The sequence below is a fragment of the Letharia lupina genome (genome assembly GCF_014066315.1).
Source record: "Letharia lupina isolate WasteWater1 chromosome Unknown contig_5, whole genome shotgun sequence".
Taxonomy (NCBI): domain Eukaryota; kingdom Fungi; phylum Ascomycota; class Lecanoromycetes; order Lecanorales; family Parmeliaceae; genus Letharia; species Letharia lupina.
Window position 1 is genome coordinate 2,134,795 of NW_023502974.1, and position 12,194 is coordinate 2,146,988.

At 52.5% G+C, this 12,194-nt stretch overlaps 2 protein-coding genes across 2 annotated transcripts; both read left to right on the forward strand.

Annotated features, from left to right (window-relative positions):
* Positions 1-804: 804 nt before the first annotated feature.
* On the forward strand, positions 805-6,846 carry HO133_008834 (uncharacterized protein; the record flags this gene model as incomplete). Its single annotated transcript, XM_037299697.1, has 3 exons — positions 805-5,457; positions 5,508-6,674; positions 6,733-6,846. 3 exons carry the CDS (start codon positions 805-807, stop codon positions 6,844-6,846), a joined length of 5,934 nt encoding a protein of 1,977 aa, XP_037155698.1.
* A 1,628-nt stretch (positions 6,847-8,474) lies between these two features.
* Positions 8,475-9,817, forward strand: HO133_008835 (uncharacterized protein; the record flags this gene model as incomplete). The annotated part of the gene is made up of 5 exons (XM_037299698.1): positions 8,475-8,524; positions 8,576-8,630; positions 8,728-8,807; positions 8,899-9,498; positions 9,568-9,817. 5 exons carry the CDS (start codon positions 8,475-8,477, stop codon positions 9,815-9,817), a joined length of 1,035 nt encoding a protein of 344 aa, XP_037155699.1.
* Positions 9,818-12,194: the final 2,377 nt, after the last annotated feature.

Here is a 12,194-nt window from a genome sequence, read left to right on the forward strand (position 1 = left end):
GAAGCGCAAGTACGCTAGTGTGGTATCCATTGTCCACTGGACATTCTGTAGAGTACCACTGGACTCGTACCGTAGTCCGGGTAGCAGGCAGGAATCCGGGACTGTCAACTTGAGTCGCGAGCGTCGTTGCAAATAATTCTTTGGGAACCTCAGAAGTCGGAGCTGATGGTCACCACCTTAAGGCATGCGGCCGCCAGGTGTTTAAGGTAAAGCATTGCCAGCAAGATCCCTGCAAGTGGCTTGCTTCGTACACCGTACCGTACTCTATCCGTGGTTTCGGGCCCGCCCAGCAGTGAATTCTGCTCAGTAGCGGAACAAGCATTTGGCAGTGACAACAATCATTATTATTAATTGCTTGCTGGGCAGTAGCGCAGGGTAATTAAGTCGAGGACGTTCTCTGGGTAGCTGGCCGTTAAATATTAAGTACCTCAAGGAATCCTCGTTGTTATCAAGCGGATTGGTGGGATCAAAAAGAGGCTCAATCTCATTGGACCATGCTCTTGCTTTCGCGTACAGGCCATAATCAATTTCAGTACGACTCACCAACTCCACCTCACAAATTGCCATAACCACGTCTTCCTTCACGGGTGCCTTATCAACCTATCACTCCACCTGCACATTACTGTTGCGCGCGATAGATTTCCAGCTTCACGTATTTTCTCCGCGTTTGTCTCGTGCGACAACTATCCGGACACACTACACTAAGACCCTGCATTTCTGGGCCATCAATTTGACGTGCCTGGTAAGGCCGAGTTGTACAGGTGACACAACACTGATGTCTTACATCTCTCACCCGAGGTCAGCATGTCGTCGTCCTATGCCTTAGAAAACCACCACAGTCCCTCGTCATCCTCCTACGACCCCGCAGCTCAAGACATCGATCCTACATCACGCCCTCCATCCATACCCCCTTTACCTGCCTATGCCTATACTCCCTCGGGGAAACGGCCCAGAGTGTCGACTTCCTTCGAACAGAGCACCTCTAGCGCTAGGGTCAACGGTACTGGGAGGGACTCTCCCGATCCTCACGACTTCTACAGGCACCATCAGCATCAATTCGGGAAAGCTTTGAATGATGGACTGGGCCAGGGAGATATAAGAGTGGAACGCCGTGACGGTAGCATGGGCCACCAGCAGAGGTCTGGCCCTGTCTCGAGAGCCAAAGGGCAAAGCCTGCATGCTGTACCGTCTCGCATCAATACCCACGACTATCATTCTTCTCCCACCTCCGACAGATCTCCCTTGAGCGCCGCCAAGTCCAGCCCTACCCTAAACACTGCCCGAAATCGGCAGACATCGTTGAAGGACCTGGTGGACAAGTTCAACCAAACTCCTGACGAGACTTTGCCATTACCAAGGAAGTCTAGCTCAAGATCTCCGTCTGCAGGCTCCAACCCATCAACCAGTGCTCAAAGCTTAAGACCTCGGAATTCGTCCTTGTCATTCCGCAATGGAAATGCCTCTTCGAGAATGGGTTTGGTTTCGGAATCATCACGGTCCACTACCAATGCAAGACCTCACCCTCGAAGAGGGCGGACGAATGAGGATGCGAATACAAGTCCCAGATCAAAGAGGGCTCCGAGGCCTCAACGGACTGAGCCCTCTGACCCCAAGATGTCTGCTTCTCAATCCATGATTGATCTGGCTCCATATGTTGACAACGGTTCGCGAAGGCCTCTGTTTGGGGAAATTTTGGCAATGAGCTCTACCCTACCTGATCCCGGCTATGGCATTGTTGCGACGCGTCGAAGGAGAGGATCTGAGGGAAGTATGCATAGCCCTAATCCAATGTTTCCCGAGGAACGAAATCGTCATGTTTCCGAAGGCTCGCCGTCGTCGCCTTCTGCTTGGTACTCAGGGGTCATACCGACATTGGAAGAGATCAAAACGGAGAAGCAGATACCCATTCTTCTCACAAACGTGCATCGACGGACAAGGAGTGACTTCACTGGTGTGCCATCCGGACCACCAGCGTCTACAATGTATGGACTTGATCTTTCGCCAACACAAGATCGACCGTCCTCTCCTAGCTCAATTGGCACATCGAAACGCAATTCTCAATCTCGAATACCTATCAGTACGCGACGTTTAAGTCCTACGTCCGATTCTGGCAACTCTACCCCTTCTACGAGAAACAATTCTGCATTAGGTAGGACACATATGAAATCTCCGACGAGGGTACTGGTCCCAGCCAAGAAGAACAATCAGCGTCCGCGCAGTCCACAACGGCAACCAAGATCAAACACTCCACAAAGATCCCCACTGCGCGGTGATGTTGGTGCTCAACATACCGCGACTAGCCCTCGGCTTACAGCCTACATCTCAGCTCCGATGCCGAAGAAGTCTCCTCCGCTGCGCAGCTCGAGACCCCGCCAACCAGTCTCAAGTGCGTCAACCACAGCTTCTCGTGCCCGCGCTGCTGATCGATATTCGAGCACCGAAAATGGTAGCCTAAGGAACACACGAGAGAGCCGGCCTCGCAAGCCGCCAGAACTTGGTGCTGTGGATTTTGCGGCAAGGAGGAAGAAAATCCAGCAGGCTTTCACTCAGACTGTCAAGGAGAATGAGAGACAAGAGGTCGAGGCTGAGCAGCGGAGAATGTCGATGGCTCAGGAAGATCAGCAGCTGGAAGCGTCACACACCAGCGAAGAAATTGAGGGACTTGGACATCAGCATGATCATCCCGGGCCAGCTGTCGATCCCGGCCAAGAAGGCCAGCAAGAGGTGGAGGAGGAAAAATTTCAAACTCCAGCGGAGGAATTGCCCAAGTCGGAGCGCGAATTAACAATAAATACTGGCCCTCTGTCAGAACGGTCTGTCCTGGATCTGAGCATGGAGGATTCGCCCACTCTAGGCACGTACGATCGATTCTCGTCAAATCTCTGTCGGGTGCAAGAAGGAAACGGAACGCCTCCTTCCGATGTCGAACCCTCTTCTGCTATCACAGCAGGTACATCCGATTCAGTGGACACGTTCTTTGACGATGAGCCTCAGGAGGATTCGCAGAATAGCTCCAGAAATCCATCGCAAGACCATCAGACTTTGCTCGACCAGATTATGCACATGCGAGACTCGAGTCCTAGTCCCGAATCTCCTCGACGTCCTAGTGCGACAGAAGAATCGAGTTCCGACAAAGATGATCGAGAATCAATACAGATCATGCTTGGTGACACTCCTGTCCTTGATAAAGCGCCGTTCAAGAGGCATCGCGACGAAAAGCTGAAGGATGCACCTCAAGGTGAAGAGCCTGAAAGTCGGTGGAGCATGAGTTCGTGGACTTCTTCTACAAGGTCAAGGGATGACCGAGACACACCGATGGAGCGAATCGACGAACACAGTCCCTCGAATCCTACACAACCCAACGACCTATCCACGTCCACTTCAACAAGCGAGCAGATTCCGCAACAGGCATGGTCTCCTGCATCCTTCTCCTCACCTCGCACCGCTCGAACCACTTTGGATAGTGATGCTTATAGCACAATCAATCGTGTCCTAGATCATTACCATGACACTAATGTTGTCAGTCCGGAGCTGATGAATGATGTCCAACAACACATCTTGACACAGTCTCCAGACCTTGCTCGTCAGGGGGGTTGGGACCCGAAGAAGGTGACGCAGCTGTATCTGCAAGAGCTGGCGAAAAGAAGGTATGAACAGTCTACTTCGATGCCTGATCCGCTCAAATTTCAGATCAGAAAACGGACAACATCTTTAAGGGTACCACCGGTTCCTGAAAAAGAGGTGAGAGAAGATCACGATGAGAAAATGGTAGAAAGCATGGAACGCGGGCATGATGATTCAACGCCATCCGGTAATAGACTTGCGATCGACGAAGGGGATCTGAAGCCAGCCAGGGCTAGTCTAACTGGACCAGACGATTGGAACATGTCGCCGTCACTCGGTGGTATTTATCTACAAGCGGAAGCCGTGGATAGTCCTATAGAGGAGAAACCTTCATTACCACCAAAAGACTGGAAGACTTTGAAGAGAGAACTGGCAGAGATGCCTAACCAGGCAGGCCAGCCAGCTGCGGACTCTCATCCACAATTACCTCCGATTCAAGGACTTGGACTAGCAATTAACATCATGCCGCCTCAAAAGGATGACTCTCCAGTGATACCTCCACCCCCAATCCCCATTCATTCACCCCCGCCACCCCCAGCTGATTCCGTCACTTCGAACGCCTACCCTGATAAACCTCCCACCAATGACCCTATGGTGCCTTCCCTTCCCAGTCACGACTCATCACGCCCCTCGAGATCAATGGATTCATCTGCGCAGCCATCGGGCTCCTCTTCTATGTTCGAAGACCGACCGAGTGTGGAGGGACCGTCAGTATTAACGGAATATACCTCGAAAACCTCGTCGCCATCTCCAGACCAGAAGCGCTTGACGAGACGGAGGCATATTATCAAGGAGCTGGTTGACACGGAGCACTCCTTCGGCCAGGATATGAAGGTAGTCGACGACATTTACAAAGGCACCTCAAACGTCATAATCATTTCAGCAGAAGATGTAAAGACCTTGTTCGGCAATTCTGACCAGATCGTCGCCTTTTCGACCAATTTCCTTGACGCTTTGAAGGGAGCTTCCAAATCAGTCTATGTATTGCCAAAGTCGAAACGGTGGCGAAGCAACCGTGTTAGCAATGCAACGTCATATAGCGGGAATACTGATGATCAGTCCTCAATAAACGGACTTGAGCTCAGTGATGATGACAAGGACCGCAAGACCTTCATTGGAGAGGCATTTGGCCATCACATGGCGCACATGGAAAAGGTGTATGCTGAGTACTTGAAAAACCATGATGCTGCCAACCAAAAGCTTCAAGTACTGCAGAAGAATCCCAAGGTGCAAATCTGGCTCAAGGAATGCCGAGCTTATGCTCACGATCTAACTTCAGCTTGGGACCTCGATTCTTTATTGGTAAAGCCGGTTCAGCGGATTCTCAAATACCCATTGTTACTGGAACAACTCTTGGAAGCAACGCCAGAGAACCATCCTGATTATACGGCTTTGGACATTGCTGTTCGAGAAATCAAAGGCATCTCCATGAGGATCAACGAGAGCAAGAGGCGTGCCGATATCATGGAGCAGGTGACAAATAACAGAAAGCGCAAGGAATCAGATGTTCGCATTGGCCTCTCCAAAGCCTTTGGTCGTCGAACAGAGAAGCTCAGACAACAGGTTGGCTTGTCGGATATGGTGGAAGACAAAGCCTATTCAGCGGTTTACGACAAGTTCGGCTCATGTTTCTTCCAGCTTCAGGTCGTGATGAGGGACGTGGAAATGTACACCAACGACGTTCAAATTTTCATGAGCCGCTTTTGCGAATTCGTTCTGGCAATGGAGGCGCATATCGATGTCGGTCAGACAAGCTACCCGGAGGTCGAGAGCAAGTGGCGAAAATTCAGGATGTCCACGAGGGAAATGTCGATGACGGCCCTAACGGATCATGTAAGTTCCCTCGCACTGATTTCGTGCCAAACGGCACTAACCAGAGCCAGATCGCCGCTGTTCGCAAGAATGTGATTGAACCCATGATGACACTATTGAGACTTTACGAAGGCCCTCAAAAGTTGACGCAGAAACGCAACAAGCGAATCATGGACTACGCGCGTTTCAAAGCTATCAAAGACCGAGGAGACAAACCAGATAAGAAAACCATCGAGCAAGGCGAGCAATTCATAGCCGTCAACGATACCCTCAAAGACGAGCTGCCGAAGCTGTTCTCTTTGACAAGCAAACTGGTGGAAGCATGTCTTAACAATTTCGTTCAGCTCCAATTGCAATGGCACATTGTCTGGCGGAGGAAGCTGAGCCAGGCCATTGATGATAATAAAGTACCGAGCAAGGCGCAAGACATTGTCGATGCATTTACCGGTGACTTTGCTTTCTACGAAGCTCAAGTCCTTTCACTTGGCGTTTGCAACGGTTCCATGCTCAACGACGCCGCCAACTTTCTTTCGCCCTCGACCACGTTCAATGGTGACGATAGCACTTCGCAGAGGCAGCCTTCCTCGGTGGAACTCTCAAAACGGCGTACGCTTTCCGTCAGCAGTGACAAATCACCCATACTGCCCAAGCCGGACTTCGGAGGCCGGAGCAGTGGAAGTTTCTTTACCATTGGCGATGGGATTCAACTTGCACCCGCAGGGCAGCCCACGGGGAATTATGTGGAACCCAGTCGCCGCATGCGGGCCAGTTCCACCCTCTCTGGCCATAGTCCGCGAACACCAGAGGTGCCCGGCAGCTACCATTCTTACTCAAACAACACAACACCGGTGAGCTCGACTCCTGGACGCATGATCACTGCCGGCCCCCGGACTTTCACGGAGCCTTCGCCAGCTCATTCTCGTCCAAGCGTTGACCATTCGAGCATTAGCCACGTCAGCGAAGACTCAACGCGTGTCGGTAGGGATTCGTCGGGAAGTACATATCCTCCGGGCGGTCCCACATCTCAGCATCGCGCGGCTTCCCCTTCGGCCCGATATTCTGGCTTCTTCTCCTCGGCCATGCCAATGTCAGACTCTCCACGCAATCAATCTCCAGCACCCGGGCAAGCGCAGAAGGACTTCAATGTCATCTTCCTGGCAGCCAGCGTCTACGAGTTCAACATTGATCGTGCACGGAAAGAGGCAGGCTATCCCTATCTGACCTACGTTGCCGGAGAAGTAAGTTTGACGTTCCATTTGACGGGCGATGGAACGTAGCACTAACCTATTCCCTTAGATCTTCGATGTCATCGGCGAAAAGGGCGAGCTCTGGCTCGCGAAGAATCAAGATGACTCGGACAACTTGGTCGGCTGGATATGGAACAAGCACTTCGTCAAGCTGGCCTCCTGAAGCCTCTCCCTCCTCCACCTTCTCGACCGCCGCCAATCACCCTTCACCTTTCCCCCCTTCTCGCCCAACAACATCGTCCACTGTTGCCGTATACCCCGAACCGTAGCGTCTGCCCAAGAGGAATGACATACTCGCAAGCAATGATCAAGACGCAGGTGAATCTTTCCTCTGTCTATCCATGCTCTGGTAATATTATGATGCTTCTTTGGTCATGTACTTTAAGCTGAGAGCCGCATGTACAAGCGAGCGAGCGAGCGACGTTTTCATTCTCCCGCGGGATCTGGCGTCTGGATTCACAGTGGGCATTTACGAGGGACGGACGCTTGCGCATTCCGGCGCAGTCTCCTTTTATGGATTTCTTTTCACCATGTGTGGGGATAGGACGTGATACACTTTTGTAGTATAGATACCCGATCTCTGAATGAGGTCCAACGGAGTACTCTGATTGGGCCTGGGAGCACAAGAAATATTCAGCGGCTTCAGGCGGGGAAGGAGTAGGAAATGAATTAATTTTTCCGACTCGGACTTGCACTACTCTCTGTGGTTTGATGACGTTGAAGATGAGAATTGCAGCTTCCTTAACGGGTATTTACATAGCTAGCGTATTCGTATGGGCGGTACTACCTGACTGACTGACTGACTGATGGAAGGATTAGGTGCATACAGTTGGGTCAATTAGGCAGCAGAAATTAGAATGCTTCAGTAAGCCGCACGATATTCTGAAGAAGATGGGGATTTTCTGGTGGTGGGGGGGAGGGGTGGGGATGGGGCGGGGGAATTTGATAGGTTGGGTGGGTGCATAAGCTGCAGCGCGTTGATCGTTGGTGAGATTTGAACAGAGTGTTGAAGATTCTTGGTAGAGTTAAGTCGGCGTTAAAATGACTGCACCATTCTCAACTTGGTCACCCCTCCGTGCTGAACCCTGGACACGGGCCGGTGGCGTGAGCCCGCCATTTCGGTTCTCATGCAGATCGCCCCCCACAAGCTCAAAGTTAAAGTAAGGTAATAAGCTAATAAACTACTAGCACTGGGATTGGAGAGAGGGGCTCAAGGGGGGAGATTGGCTGGCATGTCTTTCGCAACGTCAACATCTTTTTCTCTTCTTTTTCTCTTCCTCGAAAAATTAATTCTCACCTGCACTTGAATTGTTGCATGACTGTTGCCTCTCATCTTTCTTCCCTCATCTTTCTCTCCCTCAATCTCTCTCAATTTGCCATGCAACGACCACAGATATTGAAAGAAGTATATTCATACATCGAGCTCGATAGAGAGATTTCCTCATCTATATCATTTGTTCCCCGCCTCGTCAATTATCCACACAAGACCACTCTCCATTGACACGAGCCCCACATTATCCTCTCGCTTCATCCCGACACTGCTGAACTCAACAGGCGCGACCCACTCAATACGGAGCTGGGAAAGCAAGTGCTTCTGGGGCTCCCTTTTGTTGTATGGCTATGTCCCTTGTACATGAGCGACAACATCCATTACACCCAACACCACTGAACCCACCATCATCCATGGATGTGGCAACTCTTGTCAGTAAAGAGAGCAACGGCCTATCATACCCCGCCCCCTCGTCTGCATCCACGGCAGTACGCCCTACCCTAAGCCTACCCCCACAAAACATGTCAGAACCGTCCCCGACGAGTACAATGGTCAATGGCCGGATATACAGGTATGTAAGATGGGATCGTGTTGGCAGAAAGGCTCCTGATGAAAGCTACAGCTTGGATATTGTTCAACAACCTGTCCGGGCTCGCATGTGTGGATTCGGAGACAAGGTTAGTCGGGGCAATTGGAGCAGCAAGATCTCGAATGTTGGGACTGAAGGCCTCAAATGCGTTGAAACGGCCATGGCTGAGACTCGGCGTTGTGCAGGACAGACGGCCTATCACACCACCGCCTTGTATCAGACTTGTGGTTAAGGATGCTAGTACCAACAAGGAATTGGACATAAAGTTAGTGGCCTTTCATTCGGCAATCCTCTCTTTCGATCAGAAGATGCTCGACGGTCATGCCAGGCCTAAGCTGAAGTTTCATCTCGGACAGTGACATCGATACCTCGTACTTCGTCCTCACCGTCGATCTCTGGTCGGCAGACGCCCAAAAAGAAGTCAATCTCGTCCGACACTCCGCAACATCTCCCTCCATCTCAGCTGCGACATCCTCCGCCTATCCCCCACCAGTCGATGACACATCTGCTTACGCTTCCAATACCCTTCAGCAAGTTTCAATGTCTTCATCATACAGCCAGCCTCCCCCACCTCCACCGGCCTCGGCCTACCAGCAGACATCGTCTCAATACCACCAACACCAATATTCTCAACAAGGTCAAACATCGCAACCGCCACCGCCGCCACCGCCACCGCCACCCGGGCAGCAGCAACAAGGTTACTACAGTACGCCTACGGGTACCCCGGTAACCCCAACATACCAGTCGCAGCTTCAGCAAAACCAAGGCCCCTTATTATCGCCATCACAACTTAGCGCTCCCTCGTGCGATCCTCGTTCTCAGGCGAGTGGCATGTTCACGCGGAATCTCATCGGCAGCCTCTGCGTGAGCGCTTTCAAACTCACGAATCCAAACAATGAAATGGGGGTCTGGTTCATCCTGCAAGATCTTAGTGTGCGCACCGAGGGTTCTTTCCGGTATTTTGACCTGAATTTCCTAAACCTCCACTATTTCACGCACGCACCCAAGCTTACCTTGCATCACAGACTGAAAATGAATTTTGTCAATGTCGGCTCTCCCACCACCGCTCAAACGCTCAATACAGCCTCGGCTCCCGTCCTTGCGTCGTGCTTCAGCGATAAGTTTGACGTCTATTCAGCGAAAAAGTTTCCGGGAGTTATTGAAAGCACGAATCTGAGCAAGTGCTTCGCTACGCAGGGGATCAAGATTCCGATCCGGAAGGATGGGGTCAGAGGTAATGAGAGGAGGCCTGGGGAGGGGGAGGATGATGAGTAAAGGGAATGGAGGGGATGGATACGACTGTGACACGAGTGAAGAGGGACGCGGGGACCATTGGGGAAACAGAGGGTAATGAGGGATATTATTAGATTGGTATGGGAGTATCCATAATGGAGCGAGGGTTGGGATGGGTAATGGGTAGGAAATCTGTATTGTATAGACTCATTGATAAACCCTTCGAAATAGGCGTCTCAATTGAACGACCGGTCTTCATCCACGCCACGCACAAATCCCATGAACGTCGCCAACATCAAAAGGTCATACCAGCCCCTCAAGCGCCCCATTCGATCTCTCTGCGCCCCTCCACCCGTCAAAGAACCCTCGCCTCGTTCTTTCTTTTACCCATCAGTGCCTCCAATCCGGCAAGAACGGCCCCCGTTGATTCCCCCCCCAAGCAATCCGACAGACCAACGCGCTTGGCTTCCCCTTCCCCCCGGCCACAGGGCTACGGTGGGTGCTACGGTGGGTGCTGCGGTGGGGTGCTACGGTGGGGGGTAGGGTGGGGGTGGGGTGCTGCGGTGGGTGCGGCGGTGGGTGCGACGGTGGGAGGTAGGGTGGGGTCGTGGGTGGGGAGGTACGGTGGGAGGTACGGTGGGTGCTACGGTGGGTGCTACGGTGGGTGGTAGGGTGGGAGGTATGGTGGGGTCGTGGGTGGGTGCTGCGGTGGGTGGTATGGTGGGAGCTACGGTGGGTGGGAGCTACGGTGGGTGGGAGCTACGGTGGGGTCGTGGTGGGAGGTGCGGTGGGAGGTAGGGTGGGAGGTAGTGCTACGGTGGGTGGTAGGGTGGGCTCGTGGGCGGGTCGGGTTTTATAGGCGTCTTTGATCTCAGTTTGTGTGATTCGTATTTGTATAAATTGGAGAAGTACGCGGTTGGGGACTTGTTGGGTTGGGAAGATTATAGGGGAGGGGAGGTGAAGGGAGGTGGAGGGGGTGGAGGAGGAGGTGAAGGGATGGAATGGAGGATGGTGGAGGTGGAGGGATGTGGGGAGGGGTGGAGGGGGTGGAGGAGGTGGAAGGGGGTGGGATGGAGGGAGGAGGGATGGAGGTATGGAGGAGGTGAAGGAGGTGGAGGGAGGTGAAGGGATGGGATGGGGGATGCTGGGGGAGGATGGTGGGGGTGGAGGAGTGGGGATGGGATGGGATGGAATGGGATGGGATGGGATGGAATGGAATGGGATGGGATGGGATGGGTGGATGGAATGGAGGATGGTGGGGGGGGAGTGGGGATGAAGGGGGTGGGGAGGGGGGAGGGGAGTAGGGATGGGATGGGATGGGATGGAATGGATGGAGGTGAAGGGATGAGGTTGGTGGAGGGATAGGATGGAGATGAAGGGATGGGATGGAGGAATGGAGGATGCTGAGGGAGGATACTGGGGGGTGTTTAAGGAGGAGTGGGGATGGGATCGAATGGGATGGGATAGAGGATGGTGGGGGAGGAGTGGGGATGGGATGGAGGATTGGTCGGGGTGAAGGGATGGAGGATGCTGTGGGAGGATGCTGGGGGGAGGGGTTTGGGGAGGAGTGGGGATGGAGTGGGAGAGGAGTGGGATGGAATGGAGGATGCTGGGGGAGGATGCTGGGGGTGAAGGGATGGAAGGGAGGTGAAGGAGGTGAAGGGATGGGATGGGATGGAGGTGGAGGGAGGATGCTGGGGGTGAAGGGATGGAAGGGAGGTGAAGGGATGGGATGGGATGGGATGGGATGGGGGATGGGAGGTGAAGGGATGAGATGGAGGATGTTGGGAGCGGAGTGGAGAGGTTTGGGGAGGGGTGGGGAGGGGTTGGTGATGGGTTTGGTGATGGGGTTTTTAATATCAGGTATTGAGATTTTTAGGTCAGTTACTGTTGAAAGTAGGATACCAGACATGTTAGGAATTGATTAAAGGGACTGAAAGACTGATGATTGATTCGTGGGATGTACGGATATCTATGTACGTAAAACAGGTGGCTGGTGGCTAGCGGCTGGTAATTACCAGCCGTGGTAATACGCGACGTGTATGCGATAGCCGAAGGGGCTGGTATTGTAACAGTTACCTGGAATAAGATGACGTTAGTGTAGAGTGCGCATACCACCGTTTCGAAGAAGAAGAAGGGGGAAGAAGAAATTCTACTGCTGGGCTTGCATCCATGTCGGAAACCCATCGATGGTTTTTTCCAGGTGAGTTTCGGTGTCGATGGTCTTTTTTTTTTGCTTGTTTTTCAGGAGTCTCGTGGAGATTTTTTATCATCATGTGGTAGTGTAGGAAGTTTGCGGGTGTGAAAAAAGCGGAGGGTTTTTTGGGGGAATCGGGCTTTTCGATGTCGATGGTTATGGATATTGTTCTGAGCAGGGTTGGGTGAGTGAGTGAGTGTGTGTGGGGTGGGCGTTTGCTGA